The sequence below is a fragment of the Harmonia axyridis genome, chromosome 1, assembly GCF_914767665.1.
Source record: "Harmonia axyridis chromosome 1, icHarAxyr1.1, whole genome shotgun sequence".
Lineage (NCBI taxonomy): Eukaryota > Metazoa > Arthropoda > Insecta > Coleoptera > Coccinellidae > Harmonia > Harmonia axyridis.
The window spans coordinates 83,529,632-83,550,352 of record NC_059501.1 but is presented as its reverse complement, the minus strand read 5'-3'; the positions used below and the strand labels follow the sequence as shown (position 1 = coordinate 83,550,352).

General features: G+C 35.1%; 4 protein-coding genes across 5 annotated transcripts in view; 2 read left to right on the top strand and 2 right to left on the bottom strand.

Annotated features, from left to right (window-relative positions):
* Positions 1 to 78: 78 nt before the first annotated feature.
* Positions 79 to 949, top strand: LOC123688602. Its single transcript, XM_045627192.1, has 2 exons — positions 79 to 244; positions 370 to 949. The coding sequence occupies exons 1-2, from the start codon at positions 161 to 163 to the stop codon at positions 805 to 807; spliced, it is 522 nt and encodes a 173-aa protein (XP_045483148.1). The 5' UTR covers positions 79 to 160; the 3' UTR covers positions 808 to 949.
* On the bottom strand, positions 932 to 13,558 carry LOC123688592 (mediator of RNA polymerase II transcription subunit 16). The gene is made up of 14 exons (XM_045627180.1): positions 13,385 to 13,558; positions 13,185 to 13,328; positions 12,930 to 13,128; positions 12,622 to 12,871; positions 12,383 to 12,535; positions 12,136 to 12,329; positions 11,781 to 12,007; positions 9,660 to 9,974; positions 8,901 to 9,040; positions 7,394 to 7,570; positions 7,107 to 7,307; positions 2,807 to 2,916; positions 2,210 to 2,418; positions 932 to 1,059 (listed from the first exon to the last, which is right to left on the bottom strand). The coding sequence occupies exons 1-14, from the start codon at positions 13,453 to 13,455 to the stop codon at positions 1,023 to 1,025; spliced, it is 2,427 nt and encodes an 808-aa protein (XP_045483136.1). The 5' UTR covers positions 13,456 to 13,558; the 3' UTR covers positions 932 to 1,022.
* Positions 13,559 to 13,794: 236 nt separating this feature from the next.
* On the top strand, positions 13,795 to 16,674 carry LOC123688590. Its single transcript, XM_045627177.1, has 2 exons — positions 13,795 to 14,425; positions 14,483 to 16,674. Exons 1-2 carry the CDS (start codon positions 13,948 to 13,950, stop codon positions 16,555 to 16,557), a joined length of 2,553 nt encoding a protein of 850 aa, XP_045483133.1. The 5' UTR covers positions 13,795 to 13,947; the 3' UTR covers positions 16,558 to 16,674.
* Positions 16,675 to 17,180: 506 nt separating this feature from the next.
* LOC123688589 (E3 ubiquitin-protein ligase RBBP6) overlaps positions 17,181 to 20,721 on the bottom strand; it is a 231,934-nt gene continuing 228,393 nt past the window's right edge. For both annotated transcript variants that reach the window (XM_045627175.1, XM_045627176.1), the window contains 4 exons: positions 19,791 to 19,955; positions 19,285 to 19,491; positions 18,977 to 19,226; positions 17,181 to 18,842 (listed from right to left, as the gene is read on the bottom strand). In XM_045627175.1, the coding sequence (XP_045483131.1) occupies positions 18,172 to 18,842; positions 18,977 to 19,226; positions 19,285 to 19,491; positions 19,791 to 19,955 (1,293 nt within the window). In that variant the 3' untranslated portion in view covers positions 17,181 to 18,171. The remainder of the gene's footprint in view (positions 18,843 to 18,976; positions 19,227 to 19,284; positions 19,492 to 19,790; positions 19,956 to 20,721) is intronic.

The window sequence follows — 20,721 nt, the reverse complement described above, 5'->3', positions numbered from 1 at the left end:
GTATGTGTATATCAGACCTTTTTGATTGTCATCAACCTTGTTCGTGTTTCTATTTCAAACACAAACAAATAAAATTCTTCTTTATCTCTTGAACTCTTACGGTTATCACCGCAAAAATTGAGTTCATGTTTAGTTTGAATCAATCTCACAATCAAGTACGATGAAATTACTGTTGATTTCAATTTTATGTGTAGCAGGAACTTTTTCTGCACCAGTAGTAGATGAAGATGTTAGAATAGTAGAAGTGAGTAGCTGTTTTTATTTTATAAAAACGAATACTATTCATTTGACTACCACACATGTTCTGGGTTTGAATTTCATGAAATATAAAATAACACATTCCATCTGAAATAGGTTTTTTTTTTGTAGAATAATGATATTGGAAATTCCAATGAAATCGGGGAAAATGTTCCTAAAGAATTAAAAAAATTAGATCTGCCAAAATCAACTTCCATCCAAACATTTGAAGAAGTAGAACGAATCACTAAAATTTGTATGGAAGAAACAAAAGTCGATAAAAATATTGTCAGTAAGGTTTTAACTGATTATATTATTCCCGACGATTCAAAATATGGAAAATTCCTCGCCTGCAGTTATAGAAAACAGAAATATTTGAATGAAAAAGGAGAAATCCAGTTTGAAAATATCATGAGATTTCTATCTAGATATTATAAAAAAGAAGACTTGGAGGTTTTGAAAGTTTGTGGAGAGTTGAAGCAAACTGATAATGGTGCTGATAATGCTTTAAATACTTTGAAATGTATTCTACCCAAGCTTTTACCTATTCAAGAAATATTCAATGAATAAAAAAATTGAGCTCTAATCTATTTAATTGTAAAAATATAAATCAAAAAACTATATTAACACACAAATGGTTGGAGACTATATTTTATGATCTAAATATCCTCATGTTGTGGAATAAAACTAACAATTATATAATTAAAAAATAGTTTTTATTGTTGTTTATCCAATAATTTATATTTTTCGTCCAATGATTATTTACAATGAAGTATTGACTTTACTTATGCACGTATTAGTTTCCTCCATATTCCCCCACACCTGTAATGAAAACAATATTTTTCAAGATCTTGTGGTTATTTCATGGCAAAATACAAGCTTAATACGAAAAAATTGAACCTTCCAATAATGTATTTATTATTTTATTTCCTTTCTTTCTCTAGGAAATTGTTCCAAAAAAGTGATAAATCTCAATAAGTTGAAATACAAATAGAGAAGAGCGATATTTCACGAACTGTGATTTAATCACTGATATAAGAATATCACATCAGGTAGTCACGGTTCCGAAAAACGAATACAGAGCGTGACGGGATCACAGTTTGAACATTTCACAGATCTTTTTCAGGGCATATCATCGTCCGTTGCAATCGTAAATTATGAAGGCAGCCTGATGTTTTTATTGCTTCGCAACATTTTTCGACAAGCATAATTGCATATTTTTACGACAATCCCAGCATCGTAGGCAACTTCGCCTGCTTTAGGAAGTATTTTTGTAGGACTAGTTAAACAATAAATACTTGCTACAAACAAATAATAACTACTGAATTAATGCATAATTGGTGGTGGCAATAAAATTCTAATTTTATGCTTATCTTTGATAAACAACGCCAAAGAAATTCTTTCTATATTGAAGTTGCCGACCGAAGCAAAAAATGGTACTATGTATTATAAAAAATAAACGAAAACACGTCAGAGACATAATAATAATAGGCGAAAGAATAATAACAGGCGAAAGACCAATCAATCTTTGGGCTTTCTTCACAAAAGTTGATGTAAATTAGGCTACTTGTAATTTATGTAAGTTGAAATTATCTTTCAAAACCACCTCTTCAAATTTGAGGAAACATTTGAAAAATCGATATCCTTCTGTTACGTTCCTAACTTAATCTGAAATAAGGAAAAGAGTTGAAAATGTAAGAAAAATGGATGTTTTCATAATAATTTTTCATTAATTTTGCTTTGAATGATAAGAGTGACCAATTCGAGTTGCAAAGATAAGCGAACTAAGGTTCGGGTGATTCATACAAATATTAATAACAAGCAACCTAAACAGTGATCACGTCACGCTTTAATTTCACTGATATCATAAAGTAACGTTCACGTTTCACAACGTGATCTAGAAATCACGGTATCGCTCCTCTCTAAATATAAACAACTTAGATATTTTCACTTATATAGTGTCCATACTTACTGACATGACTTCAACCACCTTTGGTCCCAAGCTCTGATAGCAGCAGTTCTAGTAACGGAAGCAAACCCTGCAGAATTTCCACATCTCACACATTGTTTGATGATTCGTGGTGTCTTCCCTAAGAACAGATGACGGATCGAGTCCACTGTCTGGTTGAAGCTTATTTCATCCTTTTTAACTAAATAATAAGGCTCGCAGCCATACTCCAACTAAAAACGAATTTTATTTAAATATAGTACTAGATAGTTCACAATATCGTGCGTCTGTAAAGTCTGATGACCATCAATTTCCAAACAATAGTCTTTCTTCAATACTTCTTCAAACAGCTCTAAAATTATCAAGCGATATTTGACTACATTCTACTATTATTCTCAAATCAAATGGAGTTAAATCTGGTGATTGAGATGTCCATTCTGTTGACATTTCTTACCTACCCTTCTCTTAAGAAACAGTTCATTGAGAAAATCTTTCACTTGTAGAGAATAATAAGGAAGAGCATGATCTTGTTGTACGACACAACCGATTGGCATTATACTTTTGGACGCACGGTATAATGTTTATGAAAACATATTTAATAGCATCAATTGCAATGGTTACCTGTAATGGTAGTATTTGTTGAGCCAATAAAGGTGAAACTAAAGCTGATTTGTACACTGGAAGCTGCATTGGCTGCACCATTACTTGACTTGCAAGCTGACAACAATCGTCTAAGAAATAGGAAATAATGTTAATGATGAGGAATACACAGGACAAGTTTCAGGATTTTATGAATATTGTTATTTTTTTTTCTGATTTTTCTTCTATCCATATATTGTAATATAGAGCAAATTATTCTTTTTATTTCTATCAAGTTCTCTTCTTTCCCTGAATTTTGATTTTCAACTAGTGCTATTTTGGAGTGAATAAAAAGATTCAGAAATATTTTGGATCTTTTGAAGTATTTTAGATCATGAAATTAGTGAAGGAATATCAGAAAAAATGGGTTTAAGTAATTTAGCCATTTATTTGCGGTAGTAACGAATAACTCTAAAAAACCTAAGACTTTACGCAAAAAAATATTCTCAACTTCGCAATAGCCTAAATATTTCAAATTATTCAGTGACTTCTATTGGATATTTTCTATTCGCATGAAATATATTAAGATTTCATAATAATTCATTGAAAAGATTAATTTGATTCATTACATTCTTATAATATAGCCATTTGTTTGATGTTCGAATTCAATGTTGTTTTAAATGCTTCAAATGACCTTTCCAAGAAAAAAATGAACCAGCATTTTTGTTTCTCATTACGTCATGATAGGTATGAATTATTCGAATTTTTAAATCTTTTTTGTACATTCAATAACATTTTTTATCAAATTAATGTATATCATTCCTAAAAGTCTAATATATGAGGATTCTAATAAAAGTCAATATTTTCCATTAGGTCAAACAGCCTATTGTTTATCATCAAGTTCCTGAGTAAATTTGGTTCCTAGATTTAGAGCCCTTGAAATGCACTGATAGAAATTTTAGATTTTTGAACCTAACTTTATTGCAAATAGATTTAATAACTTCCGTGAAAAGCTTTGGAAGGATTACAGCCATAATTTTTATTTCAAAAAAGGGGGTAACAAATTTTTTCCATTCCATCATCGAAAATAAATAGATTTATACAAATTTGGGGAATATTTTCTACAAAAAAAATCATGGAGTTCAATCACAAAATCAAAACGTAATATGAAAATCCTTTATTTCGTTTCAATTCAAACTATAAAAGTATAAAATTATCGGTTCAACATAAACAAAAATTTTTTTTTCAATTTCGATAAATATCATCATCCTCAAAATGAAGACTAACTTTTCTCAATGGGGTCTCTTTAGTTTCGTCATGAACATACAAAAAAGCTTCACTAGTTACACAGCACTTAGGCGTAACGTTCGCAACAAAATATTCGGACACATTTTCACTTTCACCCAATTTAGTTTCTGCAATAGCACCAACAGTAGAAGCTTCTTCATCTATCGTATAACATTTTCTCGTCGGTTTGTTTGGTACGCTGTATATGGGAGAGTCAGTACGGATTTCACAAAACATGTCACTGCAAGAAAGACCCAAGTCGTCCTCGTAGTATAGAGAGCTATGTTCTCTTTCCTGTTCTATGAATTCTCTGGTGACAGCTGAGTCTCTTTCGTACACACTCTCGTACAACTCCCTGAAGAAGAGTTCTCTGGGTGTCAGGGCCACTTCCAAGTTTTGGGAGAGGGGTCTTGGGTCCCGGTGGGAAAACTGAGAACGCACCAGGACTTCTTCATAACCGGGTTCTGCCAGGTCCAGGGTTAGCATACGACGTCTCTCGGCGATCGTAGGAGGTAACTCTATGTCCTCGCCAGCTTCCACATCTGCGTCCAACTTGGCCACAGAGCAGTAATCCCTTTTGGTAACATTACGCTTCTTACTCTTCCGTTGGGCCTTCCACACGTACACCAGCACAGCCAAGATGACGACGAAGATGAGCAGTTGGACCGACAGAAAAATGTACTTGGCTCTAGCCGAAGGATGGGACGTCTTGATGAAATAGGCGAAGAGAAGCGGCACGAAGGAGAACCAGTAGAAGATCACCAGGAACACCAGGACCCAGGGCAGGAAGATGAACCTGAATGGCTCGGACCAGATCTTGTGAGGAACGATGTTTACCGCGTCCGTCATTTTCTAGGTTTTCGCATGGCACTGTACGATTAATTTAGTTCGGTTACACAACTAACACAAGTTGTGGTTACCTTACTGATAATGGATTCGAGTCAGGAAGTCCAGTTTCCTCGCCTGATAATTCGTGCGAGCAGAACGGAAAGCCGATTTTGGATCTGGCAGACGTATTTTTAATTGTAGGAAGACGACGCGTAGATTATCAATGTAAAAAATAACGACACGTATCTGGGTCAATTAATAATACAGTGGACTCTCGTTAACTCGAAATCCTCGATAACTAGAATCATTTTCAATCCCCTTGGAAAAGCCTGTCTAAGCCGAAAAAATTTCCATGCATAACTCGAAACAATTTTACGGATATATTTCACCATTTTTACCTCTAGTAGTCGAAGAAGCACTAAATTTACCTCTATAACTCGAAGTCAGTAGTTAATTCTAAACCCCGCACTGAGAGAAGTGTTTATTTGATATAAACGAAAATACATTATAGTTAATAAATCATTTATTGGATATTTGGACAAACAAATATTAGTTTCATGGAAATAAATAATTTTTTTGAAATCCCACCAATAATCATCATTTATTATTACACTTCATTTATTTACGCATAACTTATAAAGGGTGTTTTTTTAGAGCTATAGAACTTTAAATTGCAATAAAACAACGATGGATTATTCGATTGACATGAATTTTATTTATCCGCAAGATAATCTTGTGGCATTACATTTTAAATATGATTTCTGGCATATGACCGCCACGGCTGGCTCGGATGTAGTCCAATCTGGACGTCCAATTTTCGATGACTTTTTCCAACATTTGTGGCCGTATTACGGCAATAACACGGCGAATGTTGTCTTCCAAATGGTCAAGGGTTTGTGGCTTATCCGCATAGACCCACAGAAAGTAGTCTAGTGGTGTTAAATCACAAGATCTTGGAGGCCAATTCACAGGTCCAAAACGTGAACTTAGGCGGTCACCAAACGTGTCTTTCAATAAATCGATTGTGGCACGAGCTGTGTGACATGTTGCGCCGTCTTGTTGGAACCACAGCTCCTGGACATCATGGTTGTTCGATTCAGGAATGAAAAAGGTTAGTAATCATGGCTCTATACCAATCACCATTGACTGTAACGTTCTGGCCATCATCGTTTTTCAAGAAGTACGAACCAATTATTCCACCAGCCCATAAAGCGCACCAAACAGTAAGTTTTTCTGGATGTAACGGTGTTTCGACATAGCCATTCAACCAGAAGTGCGCTTCATCGCTAAACAAAATTCGCTTATGAAAATCGGGAACAACGGTAATCTCATTTTATGCCCATTCGACGAATCTACGCCTTACTTGAGGATCGTTTGGCTTCAATTCTTGCACGAGTTGGATTTTGTAAGCACGCAAACCAAGATCCTTCCGCAAAATCTTCCATAAAGTGGATGGACACAGATCCAATTCCTGTGCTCGATGGCGGATAGACTCATTCGGGTCTTCCTCAATTCTACGCTCTACAGCAGCAATAGCTTCTTCTGTACGCACCGTACGGCTTCTCTGGGGATGCGAGTTATCAATAAGAGTAAACGTGGTGCGGAAACGTTCCATAGTTAATCGAAGTAACTGCTCTAATGGACGATTTTGTCGACGATAAAATGGACGTAGTGCGCGATACGTATTCCGCACAGAACTGCGGTACTTGGGGGTAATTACACCCCCAGAATTTTCAAAATATAAATTTCAGAAATCTCGTAGAGACGAATAATGAAAATTAAAAAATGAATAAATAAAAAATAATAATCATTTTACTTTCCTTTCAAATCGGCACGTCAATAAAACATCGGACCTCTTTACGGTTTATGAGTTTATCATCGTTTTCAAGATGACTACTTTTATTGCACTACGAGCTCGTCTTTATCTGAGGTTTATTATTTTCCTTTATCTATCCGCTTATTTTCCATCTGTGTTTTTTGCATTCGTTATCGATATACATTTACCCGTTGTTTTCGGTTTTTTTGTATAAAATCGTCATAAAATTTCAATACTGTAGTTATCAAAGAACTGAACTGAGTAATTCGCATCGAAAATTGTCTGGGCTGTGTTGTACAATTTATTGTCATAAGCGAATAAACAACAGCATTTGAGCGTTTTTTGTTCACAACATCAATCTAAATTCGTTAAAGTGATACTCAAAGTAAAGTATGTTGAAAAATAACTCACCAATCAAACTCTCATCTGGTTCGTTCACATTCTGTACTAATCTAGTCAATAACCTAAACACTAGCGCCAAGATATCCAAATTGGCATCCGACTTGACGAAATGAGGAAGACAGGCAGGTCGAAGAAGACCCCATATTCTGATGAGAATAAGCATCTCCCTCAACATATTCAGTGCTTTTACATCTCTTATCAGCTCGTAACCTTGAAAACAAAATTGTTCAATTGAAAACAATAAATAAAAACGAGCTCATAATAAGATAAAATATTATGGAAGGTGCTAAACTTACCCTTTGATTGAGAAGGTCTGCTTTCTGGAATTTTAAGCAATAAATTGATTGCCAAATCCCCTATCCATTGGATTAGCTGCTGAAGACTCTGCAATGTTGTGGGTTCCACTGTAAATTCTTTCGCTTCTAAATGCATCAGGAGTTTATCAACATCACATTGGCCTTCATTGATCACGTCTGAAAAAGAATTTGAAAACAAAATTTTTGGTTTCAAAACCATTTTGAACAACATTGGTTTTGAGTCTGCCTATCCTCCGGAAATCCTTGTAACAGCCTACAATCTATACTATGCCTTTTCATGTCTATTTCTGTGCTGGCTTTCTGACAGATAACACTATTTTTTGACACTTGTTTCAAGGCTGAAAAATGGTGTTGGCCAACCTTTTCACAATTCACTAACATCCAAAAATAGGCTTGAAGGTAGAGAAGAGCGATATTTCACGAACTGTGATTTAATCACTGATATCAGAATGTCACAGGTAGTCACGGTTTCAAAAAACGAATACAGAGCGTGACGGGATCACAGTTTGAACATTTCACAGATCTTTTCAGGGCATATCATCGTCCGTTGCAATCGTAAATTATGAAGGCAGCCTGATGTTTTTATTGCTTCGCAACCTTTTTCGACTAACATAATTGCATATTTTTGTGACAATCCCAGCATCGTAGGCAACTTCGCCTGCTTTAGGAAGTATTTTTGTAGGACTAGTTAAACAATAAATACCTGCTACAAACAAATAATAACTACTGAATTACTGCATAATTGGTGGTGGCAATATAATTCTAATTTTATGTTTATCTTGGATAAACAACCCCAAAGAAATTCTTTCTTTATTGAAGTTGCCGACCGAAGCAATAAATGGTAGTCTGTATTATAAAAAATAAACGAAAACACGTCAGAGACATAATACTAATAGGCGAAAGAATAATAACAGGCGAAAGACCAGCAATCTTTGGGCTTTCTTCACAAAAGTTGATGTAAATTATGCTACTTGTAATTTATGCAAGTTGAAATTATCTTTCAAAACCACCTCTTCAAATTTGAGGAAACATTTGAAAAATCGATATCCTTCTGTTACGTTCCTAACAAAATCTGAAATAAGGAAAAGAGTTGAAAATGTAAGAAAAATGGATGTTTTCATAATAATTTTTCATTAATTTTGCTTTGAATGATAAGAGTGACCAATTCGAGTTGCAAAGATAAACGAATTAAGGTTTGGGTGATTCATACAAATATTAATAACAAGCAACCTAAACAGTGATCACGTCACGCTTTAATATCACTGATATCATAAAGTAAGGTTCACGTTTCACAACGTGATCTATAAATCACGGTATCGCTGCTCTCTACTTGAAGGCATGCGCAATTCGGCTCAGAGATAGAAACGAAAAAGACCTTGTTTAATACAGGGTGTGACATAGAGGAATTAGTGTATGGGTTGGAAAACAGAATCAACTAATATCAAGCAATTTTTTAGTGAGAGATAGTATTCCCTGTAATCCTTACTAGAAAGAGAGTCTGCAGGACTTTTTTCATGGCTGCTCATCTCACTTGGTCGCAAAAGGCTCTTGAAAGCTGTAGATATGCTATGCAACATAGAGAAGTGAGTTAAATCATTAGCTTTGCACTGTCCTTGGGTACTTAATCTGGAAAAAAATACAGAAATTCACTAGTGTTAAAAATACATAACTTTTACATAGTTTTTGAGACACAGATTGATTAAATTTAATTTTTATGAATATGAACCTGAGTAAATGGTATCTTTTTAACGAAAGCTCGAAACAGTTTGAAATGTGTTCTTTTTAAAAACTGTTACAAATATAATAATAATATGGTTTATTCTGTAAGTTACAGGGTATAATATATGGTGCCATTCTCATCGAAGTCTGCACTAAGAATTTTCTGCAAAATTAATATTAATTAATAATAAATTAATATTAGTGATAATAATTATTAATATTAATTAATAATCAATTAATATTAATAATAATAGTTATTAATTAATAATTAATAGTTATTAATTAATAATTAATTGATATTAATTATTATTATTATTAATATTGATAGTTATTAATATTAATAATAATTATTATTAATATTAATTTTGCAAAAAATTCATAGTCATAGTCAAATAGACTGAATCTGAATTTCAGTTCTATACCTAAAAATATCTCGTAAGTGACATCTGAAAAACAGCAGATACCAAAACATGCGTCAGGCTATTTAATTTTCTCCCAAAACCCTTAGTAAAATTATTCATATTACCCATACAAAGACGTTTTCATGCACAAATATTCCACATAATAATATTGCTGCAAGGCAGAAGGCTGCCGATTGAAACTTTCTGTCAACCTATCACACAATGGATCCAGCATGCTAGGTCTTAGAACCAGCAGAAGATCAAGCCAGTCCATTCCAGTCACTAAACAGTATTCCAGTATCGTGGTGCAATAAGGCACACTTAGAGGAGTAGAACTATCGATTTGAGGGGGCAACTTGAAGAGATACATAGTATCGTCGGAATCGATTACTATTAGAATATTGCCAAGCCATGACATATCCATTGTTGCAATATTAGTGCTGAAATGATAAAAATTTGTTGAGTAGCCTATTGGGCACACGTTCACTGCGGCACGTATCCCCTGGGGCATGTGTTGAGTCTTAAAGTTAGTGCGGCACCAAAAATATGAGTGGATTATTCCAGTGCGAAAGCCATAAATGATATTTTAACCGATTTGAACGATGCAAATAGCAATTGATTTATATTTGAAAAATAAAACGGGTGTTTTTTTTCGAGGTATTTAACTTTAAGTTGGCATTACTGTTCAAGATGGCGACCGATTTAACAGCTGTCAAGTGATTTATTCTCAGTTTGGTTTGGCAATTCATCATGAATAGACTCACGCCTGAATAACGCTTGGAAATAGTGCAATTTTATTTCGAAAATAATGGTTCTGTGCGGAATATGTATCGCGCACTACGTCCATTAGCGATGAGGCGCACTTCTGATTGAATGGCTACGTCAACAAACAGAACTGCCGCATTTGGAGTGAAGCTAATCCTCAAGTGTATGTCGAAACACCGTTACATCCAGAAAAACTGACTGTTTGGTGCGCTTTATGGGCTGGTGGAATCACTGGTCCGTACTTCTTCAAAAACGATGATGGCCAGAACGTTACAGTTAATGGTGATCGATATAGAGCCATGATTACTAGCTTTTTCATTCCTGAATTGAACAACCATGATGTCCAGGAGCTGTGGTTCCAACAAGACGGCGCAACATGCCACACAGCTCGAGCCACAATCGATTTATTGAAAGGCACGTTTGGTGGGCCGCCTAATTTCACGTTTTGGTCCTGTGAATTGGCCTCCAAGATCTTGTGATTTAACATCGCTAGACTACTTTCTGTGGGGCTATGTAAAGTCATTGGTTTATGCGGATAAGCCACAAACCCTTGACCAATTGGAAGACAACATTCGCCGTGTTATTGCCGATAAAAGGCCACAAATGTTGGAAAAAGTCATCGAAAATTGAACGTCCAGATTGTACTACATCCGAGCCAGCCGTGGCAGTCATATGGCAGAAATCATATTTAAAATGTAATGCCACAAGATTATCTTGTGGATAAATAAAATTCATCTCAATCGAATAATCCATCGTTGTTTTATTGCACCATTACTTATTTGAATATTTATCACAACACATGCCCTTGGGGATACGTGCCGCACACAACTAATGTTTCATAAGTTTGATGCGGCACATGCCACCTGGGGCATGTGTCAAACATGTCGATTCTTGTTTATACTGAGAAGTTCGCCTGGCAATTTCTTTTTGTTCGAATTGTCCAGGGCAACCCGGATACTGCTTATGTTGATTTAATACTGCATATTCCAAATTCTCTTTAAAAAAAATATGACAATAATATGTCTTTTAATAATACAAAAACTACCTATAAACAATTTTGAAAGATGATAGTATGAATGACAATGTTTATTATACAAAAATATTTAAAAAAAGAACAAAATGACTCAATGTTTGTTTCATCCTGCCTAGAAGACGAAACAAATAAATGAACTGAATTTCCATCTAGTCCTTATGCGGCACCAGGACAACAGAGGCAATTGCGGCTGAGATTACTACTTCCAAAATGATTTCCAACAATTGGTACCTTGAATATCAGATTACCTCTTCTTTAGATGGAACCCGAAAAAAAATTTACACTTATCCCCGGGGGCATGTGCCACACAGAAATCATGGACTGTAACATGCCCCCGGGAGCATGTGTCGCACATAGATTGAAATGGGCAAAATCTTTAGTCGCAGTGAACGTGTTAAACATTGATAAAACCAAAATGATTTGTTCAAGGAACCTGCAACATACTCACCTGACTTTTTGGTATTTAGAATAATGTTCCCCAGTATACTTAGGTTTCAGTGACAAGGTTGTATTGGCAACAGGTTTAAGTGTATCGCGATACAAACAATGAATTGAATTATCTTTGTAAGCTACAACTATGTAGCCACTAGAAACGTTGTTCATTAGCGAGAGTTTACTTATCACTAACGAAGAAATTCCATGGGGATATTGAAAATGACAATGGTACTGCCACAGCTGCAAAAAAAAAAAAATTATTATATTAACAAGAAATTTAGTTTGTTTTAAGAACACAGCAGGTTCTAATTTTTCCGAAATGTCTTCAATTTCAAATTGATTTTCTATTTTATATCAAATATACATACAACTGTATGATGATGTTGAGCAGTGTCACTTTTGCCCAAAACACTATGTACAGGCATTGACACTTCAATCAATTCCCATACTTGGAGTGTAGTTATAGTATCATTTCCTGCAGAGACCACTAAAGAATCTGCATCTTCCCTCATCATCCATCTAACATTGGTAACTGCTCCATTAGTGTTAAGTATGTTTTTTACTGAAAAATCAGCATAATAGGAAACAGAAATATTAATTTTTATGTAAACATACTTCCTGTTTCTGGTGGAGCTTCGGATAAAAAGAAACTAAGAAGTGATTTACTAGTAATTATACATTTTTCACCAGATTTCATGACTGAGACATTGTAACACATGATGGGCAAATGGCAATTCCCACTGCTTACAGCCACAAGGAAATGTCCATCTAAAAATTAAATGTGATAAGTGTTCTTGAAAGAAAATAAATTAATAACAGTCAAACAATATTACATTTTCTTGATTATTACTTACTTTTACCATAACAAATATCTGCAGTTTTGACTAATGTCCTTATTGGGGCCAAGCTCTCAGTGGCAATTATAACTGAGGTTTGACTAGTTGTCTGAGGGAATAACATAGCACAAAGCATGCCCGTTGAAGTTAAAATTAATGCTCCATTGCAAGGTCTACCTCCAAACTGTTTCACTGAGCATGCAAATTTAACATTGGTGAATTTATCTGTATATACCGAACTATCTTTTTTCTCAGGATTAATACATATCTGAAAAATATTAGATTTGAGTTTTGATTATGTCAATACTGTTTCAAGAAATATTCACTTTTTTTCCAGTATGAAAAAAAGCTGTAGTTATGATATTCTCCCCTTCTAGATGTGTATGAGCAACAATTATCCATTCATTGAGCAAGTGATCCTTTTCTTTGTAGACTCTAACAAAACCATTCTGATCAGCCACTAATAATAACTCCCCAGTGGAATCCCATTGAAGGACAGTCAGTGTTGAAGAATTTGAAAGAATTCTGTGATACCAAGTAATACATTACTGAAATGATATATCACAAAATAAATAACATACTTGCAAATCAACCATGGATTATTTAAGTCTGCAATATAGACATTGGATGACCAACTCGACGATTTGGAATTTTCTAAATCACTTTCTGTACAGAAAGCTATAACATTTGTAGGAGAAATAGAACACCTTATCGATTTAGTCAAACTGAAAAACAATGTTTATAAATCTTTAGATTCTCCACAAATTTGAAAATTATTCACCAGTAAAATATGTTTTCCTTATGAGAGCTAATTCTTTTACTACTTTTACTTAGAGTGTATATGTGATCCATAATGAAGCATCAATAAAATTCTTATTAAAATCCTAAGTTTTTTAAGATTTTTAATTACAACAATAAACGATTTCAAAAGAGGCTATGTACAATTTTTGACAGATCTATGGGTACTTCTCTATGATCAGTATGATCTACTTTCTTACTCAAACTAATTAACGAACATTACAATTTTCTGATAGAAATGATGCACTAAGTTTGAGTAGTTTCATTGATAACTCAATAATAATTTTGAATTTGTGTGATTTTCCCAGGTTTTAGAATGAATTATTGCTAGTAGATCATTTGTATTTAATCCATTTATATATTTCTATGGTATTAGTTCCTTTTTCGTTGTTTGAAATGACCGTTTTTCTGTTGATTGTTTCAAAAAAACTGGTTCCCGTCCACTTTAAAGTTTATTGTTCATGAAATTCTTCAGTTGAAAGAGAATCACCTCAAACGACATGTTTTAACTTATATTTTTGTGAAATTAGAGGTTTTTCTTACAAAATGAATAAAAATAGTTCGAAAATTGATGAAACCATTCTTTCTACACCACAACCATTTGCAACATCTACGGAATTAAGAAGACGTCCTAAGTCCAGAGAAAGTGAACACTTGATCGATTTTAAGGAGGAAAATGGCTCTGATGAATCTTTGGGATTGATATCAATTAAAAGTGACTATGATGGACCATTTATAGATGATGTTCAACTAAAAGACTCCAGCAAAGGTATCAAAAATTATGCAATGGAACAGAGAGAACTTGCAAGTAGGATGCTTCAAAAGAGAGAATCAAAAGTTCTAGGTTTGCCTTCTAGGCCACCTAGACCATCCGAAATTGCTTCATTTGGCTTGTCAGCTCACAGTACTATAAGTGAAAGTGACTTATTAGGATTAAATTATTCAACTCCTAGACCATCTCTTTCTGGAAATCGGGAAAAATTAGACATTGCTGGAAAATTGTCACGCATGAGTTTAGAATTCAGTAAGTAGAGATCATTGTATATTTTATTGAAAGGATTCTAAGTTATATTTTTTACAGAGGATCCAAGTATGAGTTTATCCACAGCCCTGAATAGAATGCAAGAAGAATATGAGAAAATCTCGTTATCACTTGAAAGTAATATGTTCAAGTCTGCTCAGGATGCTGAACAGCAGTTGTTGGCAGATGAAGTTTCTTGGAGAAAAGAGAAAGAACTACCAGCTGAAAAAGTAGACTGTACATGGAATACTTTTAATAATTCCAAAATGTCATCGATTAGCACATATTTCAAACAAAGAACTGGGGATCTCTCTGATATTATTCCTTCTAAGCCTGGAAGAACTTCAGAAATTAGGAATACTTTACTAGGTGTTAGAAAGAATTCTGTGGAGAGTATGCCTTCTACCATAACAGTTGGAGATGTATCTGCATCTTTTATAGGTGAACTGGACTATGGCTCAGAATGTGATATAGATGAAGTGCCTCTGAAGACTGAAACTTCCGAACCAAGGGAATCAAAGGAAAGTCTGAGTATTTCCAGAATTGCTGAAATCTTACACAAATCGGAAGAAACTCCAACTAAAGTTCTCGATTACTTGTTAAAATATTGTCCAGAAAAAGCAAATGATAAGAAGAAAGTTGTTCCTGTATCTGGCAACGTTAAAAACAATACCAGGAGGAACCTATTATTATCCACAACAGAAAAAACAGAGGAAGACAGTGGGAATTTTCACCCGAGCACGTTAACTCCCAATAAAGAGAACTTTAATACCACTAACTGCCCTCAACAACCTTCCTTGGATAAAATGTTTGGTATCTCCAAATCTCTTACATCCCTAAGAAGTACCAGTAGTTTGAGTAATCTACCGGGTGGTAAGCTCCCGATAGAAACAACACATTGTGAACTTGTTTGGGGATGTATTAAAGCGGGTAAAAGCGAAACTAAGCAATTTACCCTACGAAACAAATCGGCCAGTAAAGTGCAAGTACAGTGCACCATATCAAGTCCAGTGTTTAGAATTGTGCAAGAGAGAGGTGAAGACACATCGAACTCCATTAAGATTTTACTTCGAGCATATGAAACGAAAAGTGTGTCTGTGATTTTCAATCCTTTAAATGAAGGAGCGGCCGCAGATGAGATAGTGTTTTCCCCGTGTAACCCACATCTGCAGCAGACTAAAAAGCAGTCCATCAAATTATTTGGTTATGGAGGTTATGGATCTGTAGAATTCAGAAACAAGATATTGAAAGATAGTTCCGGACGGCATTGGTTGAGTTTGGGCAACATCTATGGTCAATCGGTTATTGATGAAAGTATAACTGTTGTTAATCGAGGAAATTTGCCTTCATTTGCCTTCATCGAATATATTTCTAAGGACCTTACCTTTTCCAAAATTACCATCGAGCCTAGTGTTCTAATTCTGGCTCCTTACGAAGAAAAGACTGTGAATATAAATCTGAAGCTAACAAGAGAAGATATGAAATATGTACATAATAACATTTCCAGTTCTGCCTTTGAAATTGGTGTAGTGAAGATACTATCGGGTTCGGAAGCCACGAGGGGAAGAATCAAACGACTGTGCAAACTTGTTATGGAGAGAAACCTGGAGATGGACAGCTTGGGTGTAAAACTAATGCAAGATATTCATGGAGAGGCTATACCTACGGACGTTATCAAATGCAGAGAATCGATAACTAGCATCAAAACCCTTCTGATGGATCTTTCTCAGAAAGAAGTGGTTATGATCATCGAGAAAGATTTAGATTCGACTTTGGTGCCTGTGTCAAGTGAAGATACCACCACCTTCCACAGTTTATATCAGGAAAATACTATGATGGAGGAATCGTTTGTCAACAGTTGCAAATTAGAGCCTTCTCTCATAATATTCAATCCTCCTTCTAAATGTAAAGACATTCTATTCTTAACTTCTGACAGTGATTCTACTTTGTCGTTTAGTGTTGAGGTTCCTAGAGGAATGAAGACACATATTACTTCGGGATTACTGCAGCCAAGGTCTACTTTGGTACTTCATTTAGAAATTGATGATACTTCACACATTCCACCCTCATCAAGGGTTTCTGTTAATATTGATGGTGACATTTTATATAGTGATGTAAAAGTAAGACGTTTTTAAGTTTCCTATTTATTTGTATTGTTTCAGAGTTTTAATGGTTCCTGATTTATGAAAAACTTTTTACATGTACTTAATGTTTGAAATAAAGTTTTTTGACTGCACAGTTTTAAATGGTAATCATTTTTTGATTGTATCCTCAAACCCTAAAGTTAAAAAATAAAATATATAAAAATGGTATTCATAAAATATCATAAATATTCAAAAACGGAATTGGTTGAAATTTGGTACAATTATTTGAATTAACAACCTATATCCTAGATTGAAATTATTAGATCTAGCTATTTCTCAGTGGGCTCCACATTCAACAATTTTGAGCAAAAGAAATACATCTCTGACTTGTTTTTTTTTTAAATTCAACTTTTTGGTATCTTGTGTTCTCTTTATATCAAACAAAACTACCCATGGAGAACATAAAATGAAACCAAAAATTTAACAAAAAGACCTTGTCGAGAAATTGGTAGTGTGACTTATCATTGATCCAAATTCATTCCATTGTTTTAATGAAAATACATCAACAATCATTTTAACATGATTGTATTTCTAATATGACTAGAGTTTTTTCTTTCTTTTTTTCATCTATATTTTTTATATGCCTGCATGCTTGATGAGAATAAAAAGAAAACGAGAATTAATGTTTTATTTCATTATAGCACAATAATTACAAATAATTTGTTTAGTTACTTAAAAATACCTCTACAGTTTGAAATTCAAATTAAAAAGAAAATTATTGAACAATATAATACAATGTCCAAATTTTGAGTGTAACATTTGGTAACAAAGTGGAAAATCATTGTATAACATGCATCAACATAATGCAAACCAAAATTTACAGTCAAAACCGAGGTTATTTACATCTTTTACAAAAATAAAGACTAAATACTAATATAGCACCATTCGAAATGTGTGAAAATGAGGTAATGATCCAGTTAATTCTGCTAAAAAAATGATTCATGAATTGGTAATAACTAGGTGTATTTTGAATGGGGTTCAAATGCAAAACTGCTCTATTCGTAGACATTTCGAAATTCATTATAACCTTCAATAACCCCAAATAAAAATTCTAAAATGTTAGATTTATCTCTTAAAAAAATATTAGTTGATTCCACAGTACAATTCTAATTCCTTTTCACTAGGTCCTTTAACGTAATGAAAAAGAAAATGAATCCATTAAAAAACTTATATCTAGTGTAAGGCACATGAAAACAGGGAATTTTGGGAATTTGTTAGGGATAACTCTACTGGAAAAAAGAGAAACTCTTCTGAACTGCGATAATATTCCAGAATTGCAACATAATTTCTGGAACATAATGAAAAATAACAGAAACGTTCAGAATAACGTTTGAAGGTAACTGAAAACTAATTCCCGAAACCCCTGCAACAACAATATTAACTCAACAAAAAACAAAAATATTAGATGGATATTCTCTGATGCAATTTAACAAGTTATTAAATGTGCTAGAGAAGCTGATGGCACGGTTATATACGTTTATTTAAGGAGATGAGACTATTTGCACATCTTTAAATGAGTTTAAAATTAGGTAAATGTCTCGGATGACACTGAAGTTAGTTTCTTTCGATTGGAAGATTGTTCTCGATTAAACTTGGGTGGGAAGGTTAGAGTCGTTGGGATGTTACGTTCTTACTGCTTTTTCTGCCCATTTTGAACCAACCAGCCGATTTCTCTGGGTCTCTGGGCATGGATATAGACCTGGACACTTCCCTTGAATCTTCTCTACCCCTACTGGTCCTGCTATGGTTTCCTAAAGACTCAACAGAAGCGCTTTTAGACGATATCTTTCTGTCGTCCTTGTCTTTACTGTATCTAGAGTTTTCCCTTGGCAATCTTTCTTTCTTCTTGTACAACGTAGACGTCGAATTTCTAGTCGATTCATCCTTGTTCCTCTTCAAGGTTTGAGAGGACATGTTCTCCTTGCTTCTGCTCCTGTGATTGCCAAGAGTTGAAACGTTCTGGGTTGATCTCTTGGTTTCGTGTGCTTTCTTCTTCAAGGTGGAAGAGGTGGAGTTCCTACTGGTTCCGTTTCTGGGCACCCTTTGTTCGTATTTTCCGTTTTTGGGGACAGGTACAGGTTTGGGATATTGACTGTAGTCAATGTCCATGGACTCTCTTAAGTGACGTGGTTTCCAAGGCGCTAGCATTGAGAACGACCTACTTAGTGTTTTCACTCGTGGTTGCATCTTGTTATTGCTGCCGTTGGAAGCCAGTTCCTCTCTGGAAGCTGCCCTAGAGCTGTTTCTGAGGTAGCCAGGCCCTGGTATGTCTCCAACTGAAAAAAAGAGTATTATTGACAGACACCAAATCCTCAATGATGCCAATGTAGCCAGAGACAAAGAGAGAAGAAGCAAGAGAAAGCGAGAGAAGATTGATGAATAAGGAAGTGAAATGCAGATCATAATTTACCTGTTGCTGCATGCAAATACACAATACTCCTTTGTGACTGTTGACTACTGTCGCCTTCCGTGGAACTCTCTAACGAACTAACTTCATTTTTGCTCCTTCTGCTTCTGTCATCCCTTCTTTGGGGCTCTCTGGATCTGTGACTAGGAGATGCTGGTGGTTTTAGGGTAGATTTCAGGGTTCTGCTCATTTCTCTATCGGATTCGGCTATGTTCAGCATGGATTTGTGGTTGTGCTTTCGAATGCCATTCTCCTTTAAAGAGGAAACTTTGTCACATAAAGAAAATTAGGGTGACGTGAGTTAACTGTACCTTTTGAGGAGTCCTGGTTTCCTCGGAAATGTTGTGCAGATCCCTAGTGGATTGGCTTTTAATCCTGTCCTTTCCAGATATGTCAGTCCTGGACCGAGTGGTAGTTCTTTGTCTTAAACTATCCCCGAAAAATCTCAGGCTCTTGGTGGGTTGTGATTTGGGGGTTGGCTCCTCCTCTGCACTTGTCAAAACGCCATCTACTTCATCCTGAAAGCAACATGAGGTGTGAGCAAAGAGTTATCATTAAAGGCGATAGTAATAATGAAAAAACGAAAAATGCTCTGACTTGGTGCAGTTTATTTATGTCCCTATTAAAGATCACAGAACAGAAAAATGGTTTATTATGATGTCGGTGACTGGAGACTCAGTCTTTATCTCTTTAATGCTGGGGTCAATGCGGTGCACTGTAGGACTGCCTAGGTCCTACTCAATTTCATTGAATTACGAGTTGGGTGAAGCTAGATGGCGTTCGAAATATGCTATCTACATACAATGTCTTTACGCACCTTTCTATTCTTCTTCTTTGAAAGCCTATCCAACGATTTGAACCAACCGTTGTGCGATGTGTTGGAGTCAGACACGTGTCCATTGGTGTGACCGTTGATATATCCATTTTTAGGTGGCTCTGGACTAGGAGTTGGAAGTCTACTTCTATTCCTGTAGTCGTAGCTCTGGAATGAAAAAGACAAAATTAAAATTTTAGATGTTATGACTTTGGGGAAAGTACTGACGTGAAGTCAGGCGCTTATGAGCGCCTGTTGAGACCACATAACTGTATACACAATGTAGTCTCGAATCTGTAGATATCTAATGTCAGGAACTGATACGAAATCCAGTTAAGTAAATGAAGATATTAGATTAAAAAAAATCTTTTCCATTATCGCTTTGAGGGAAGGAGGTACTACGTAGGCGTGCTCGAAATGATTCGCTCCAGATTATCTGAATTCTGAGTTAGTATTTTGTAAAAAATAAGAGGATATTTTTATGATATTTTCGCATATTCCATCCTTATTGATACGGCCAAATGTTTATTTTCTCAAGATCGATATCTACTGAAGGATTGTGGTGTCATGAAGAGAAATGAAGTTTTTTTTGTTCAATTTTTGTTATTCTCCTGCCTGTTTTGTGGATTTTTGAAAAAAATTTGAAGCTTTTAAGATTTTGTCTGTAGTGACTCTGTCTCCCGAGAGGTGGTGTTATGGGCGTCGCTCCACACTCTAGTGCAGCTCCTGTGGATTTATGAGAGTCACCTCTCCATGGGGTCGAGCATTGTCCTTGTCAAGCATGCTGTAAACGCATTAATTGCGTTCGATAACGATCGCCTGTGGTAGTTTCAATCGGTTTCAACAACTCATAATACACTACGCCTAGCTGGTCTCACCAAATACTTTGAGACTTTGAAACCATGAATATTCGGTTTGTCCGTTGACGTGGTAG